We start from the raw sequence: 3,534 nt of genomic DNA, 5'->3' as shown, positions 1-3,534 counted from the left end.
AAGTCCAATTTCGTCACTAAAGGTTCTTAGTGACGAAAAACAGGACTTTTAGTGATGAATTTTTTCGTCACTAAAAATACATTTTCTTGTAGTGTTTCATAGGGAAGATAGGGAAGGAAAAGCATCACAACAAAAAATATTGCTGATTATAATAACTTTTTAACTTTAATTGGACATCATATTTGACAGATCTATATCAAAATGCATGAAAATCTATTCTTTTAATGCTTTGCCGTGGAATTAAAAGAGAGAGAGGAAAAAAATAAATAAAAGAGCATTTCCCATACAATACAACCTATTTCAATGCACAATCAACTTAGCTCTTGCATGGCCCTTTGAAATTTGAAATTGCTCAGTTATACCAAGATGCGCCATAAGAAGCCAGACATGAGTGATTAGTTCTCCACCACGAGTGAGCTGCTGAGCATGATGGTTCCATCGACACTTACTGGCTGCATAACATAGCATTTCTACCCATACATGACTTATCAACTCCCATTTCTTTTCATTTTCCAAACATTGCAAAGATTTTGCAAGCCGACATCCTTCAAACAGCAATGACTTGCTTCTATCTCCTTTCACTTTAGATGGAGGAACTTCAGTACTCACTTCAAGTAAAATTATTTTAGCTTGATTGCCAACACATTTTGATTTTCTTTCTTGAAAAAATTCAACCGCCTCGGCCCATGTGTCTTGGAACCTGATTTGTCCAATTCCATTGGGAAGCATAAATGGACGCATGACTAGAAGATATAACATATAGTCTGATAACAACTTGCTTTCTTCACAATTTTGAATTTTGACAGAATTCGGGGATGTGTTCCAATCTGAATAATAACAAAGGTTTGTTGCAATATGCCAGAGAAGAATGCTTTGGTCAAATTCTTCCTCAACGCTCTGTTCGATTGTTTTATAATTTTCTTCGCCGATTTCATAATGGCATTTTGCATTTTGAAGAACCGGATCAAATCTAACCTCACCGCTCTCCTCCTCTGATTTGCGATCTTCTTTCTCCTTGCAATCAGCGCATTTTGAATTTTTAAGAACCTGGTCACCCCTATAAGCACATAATCCCTTGCAAGTCTTGGGATCTTTGGCACTCTTTGATTTCTCTTGTAGCAGCCCAAATATTAATTCCTTCAATTTCATAGAAACCTCCGCTGAATCTTGGTATCGAGACTTTTCTGGCAACTGATTCCTGCATAAGAACTTCTGGATAACACGAAACTTGTCTGCCTTCTCTTCAAGACAATAACTTATTAGATTGAATTGTCCCATTGTATTGGACCACCTCTTATTTTTAGAGAATCGAATTTTTGAAATGGTTTTGCACAAGAAATCCACTACGAAATTCTTGTGCTTACTAAGCATCAGCATTGTCCAGTCTGAGATAACTAGTATTAACACGGCATATATCTCTAAGAAGATCGCTCCAACCAGCAATACATAAGTGATAATTATATCGGCTGTTGTGAAGGCATGCTTCTCCATGATCAAGAAAGCCACAAGAACAGACACGGTAGAAAAGAAACTGATGAGACGCAGAAGACAGCCCTTTTTAGAATAAACCATGAAGGCCTTCGTGAAAAATACGTCGAACATGAAACCCAGCTCAACCTCAATCACTTTAAAAGCGGCATCATAAGATGCTTTTTGAAAGAATGACTGGCTGTTCACCTTATCTTGGATGCTGAGGATTAGATCTGCGAATAGCTGCTTGTAAGTCTCGAAGAAATGATAAGCGTCTTGTAGAGCGGCCGCATCTAAAATCATGACGTTTTCTGGGGCTGTAAAGGAGAAATCTCCTACAAACAAAGCATCGCTGAATTTACCAGGTTTAACGTCGAACCCTTCCTCTTTCTTTAAGCGGTATTCTTCCATGTATCTTGCATAATTGGGGCCCTGATCAGGAGATGGAAGCATGGATGCCTTAAAAATTTCACTGCTCGCGGACCTCAGAACCCAAATTCTCTCCCAAATTTTAATTATCCCGGCAATAAACATTGGAATGGCCAGAAAATTCAGCGTAGTTTTTGTCCAGGCTCTGAGGAAGACATAGACAGCCACTCCCACCTGGATAACTAATGTTAGAGAGTGCCTTCGCCACAACTCATTGTCTTCCAAGGAATAGGCAGTAATAGTGTCTGGACCACCAAGGTGTAGCAGAAAAAATGGAGCCCAAAATGCCGTTATCATAAACTTTGGATCTACCGCATTATCTTCAATATTTCCTGCATTGCTAGAAAGCACACTCAGCGAGACTGTGGCAGACCAGTCCGCAGATAGGTAAGTGATCCACAGAATGACACTGAGCATGTCACTGGTCCAATACTTTCTCCTACTGCCCATCACGAAAAGGATGATTTGTAAGCTAAGGCTAACTAAAACCAAAGCTTGTATCTCCCATTCGTTCAAAATTGTTCTTAGTCCTGGTGGGAAAATCTGCATCGTCTTCCTCTTCCTTGTCGAGATCAAACTGCTATCTACTGAAGAAAGGCACAGATGCATTTATTTGTTACTATGTCGCATAGCAAAACATGATAATCAATGACAAAAGGCACAAATGATTAATAGGTTACCTTATCAGAGCTCTATCTTCTTTTGCTGACCTCTACAAGTAAGGTTGCTCAGATTTTCTTCTTTTTCTAGACTATATACCACATCAAATAAAATCCAAAACAAACCAGAAATTGCAGTTCAGGTCTGCCCAAAATATAATAACCATAACGACGCACCTAGAAAGTTAATTGATCGATCATGTAAGGACCCATCCCTCTCTCTCTCTACATATATATTTAAGGGTCAAATATTTTTGGAGAGCCATGTGACACATTTTGGAGCTTTGGAAACCAGGTTTTTTGTAGATTGCATGTTAAGTGGCTTTTTAATGGTTCTTTGAAAAATAAACATATCATATAAAATGTTGTTTTTAATTTGTGTAAAACACATTTTGGGAAATTGTTGTGAAAATTTTACCTTTCTAAAAAGTGTTGTATTGTAACCTTAGTAAATATATGCTTAATTATGAAAGGTGCATATATTTGGTATGGCATATGGGAAAATGCACGAAGTATTGCTAAAGGAGAAGATTGTTAGGTTCTAAATATTTAGCTTTAAATGTTTAGGTTCTAAATTTGTTGTATGTTGGCAAACCAAGAATAAAAACTAGTCTAGTGTATGATCTTAGTTTCTTTGAAGTGGTTTAGATATTGCTTAAGTTGATACAAGTCAAGATTCAAAAACATACAAGCTGCAAAAAAATGAAGTCAGAAACTAAAGAGCTCAACTGATCGAGAAAGGGCTTTCGACCAATTGTGACCGATTGAACTGCGATTCTATAGAATTTTAAAGAAGACCCAACACTACTAGATATAAAACCAAAACCCTAATACATGTTTTTCAAATTTTGTGAGTTACTCCTGTAAGATCTGTGAGTTTCTATAACCTTCTAACTTAACAAGTACCTACAGAAAATCAAATCCCTATTGCTAGTACCGGTGGAGTAAATTTGTTGCATCAAATCAATTACTCTTG

At 37.3% G+C, this 3,534-nt stretch overlaps 1 protein-coding gene across 2 annotated transcripts; it reads right to left on the bottom strand.

The window, feature by feature from the left end:
- Positions 1-208: 208 nt before the first annotated feature.
- LOC115989402 lies at positions 209-2,865 on the bottom strand. 2 transcript variants are annotated; one of them, XM_031113075.1, is made up of 2 exons: positions 2,580-2,865; positions 209-2,486 (listed from the first exon to the last, which is right to left on the bottom strand). In XM_031113075.1, the coding sequence occupies exon 2, from the start codon at positions 2,446-2,448 to the stop codon at positions 301-303; it is 2,148 nt and encodes a 715-aa protein (XP_030968935.1). In that variant the 5' UTR covers positions 2,449-2,486; positions 2,580-2,865; the 3' UTR covers positions 209-300. The 2 variants fall into 2 exon arrangements, with proteins under 2 accessions (XP_030968935.1, XP_030968936.1); XM_031113076.1 differs by having other exon boundaries at positions 209-2,483.
- Positions 2,866-3,534: the final 669 nt, after the last annotated feature.

This window comes from Quercus lobata, chromosome 5, assembly GCF_001633185.2.
Source record: "Quercus lobata isolate SW786 chromosome 5, ValleyOak3.0 Primary Assembly, whole genome shotgun sequence".
Classification (NCBI taxonomy): Eukaryota; Viridiplantae; Streptophyta; class Magnoliopsida; order Fagales; family Fagaceae; genus Quercus; species Quercus lobata.
This window is presented reverse-complemented; position numbering and strand designations above follow the sequence as displayed.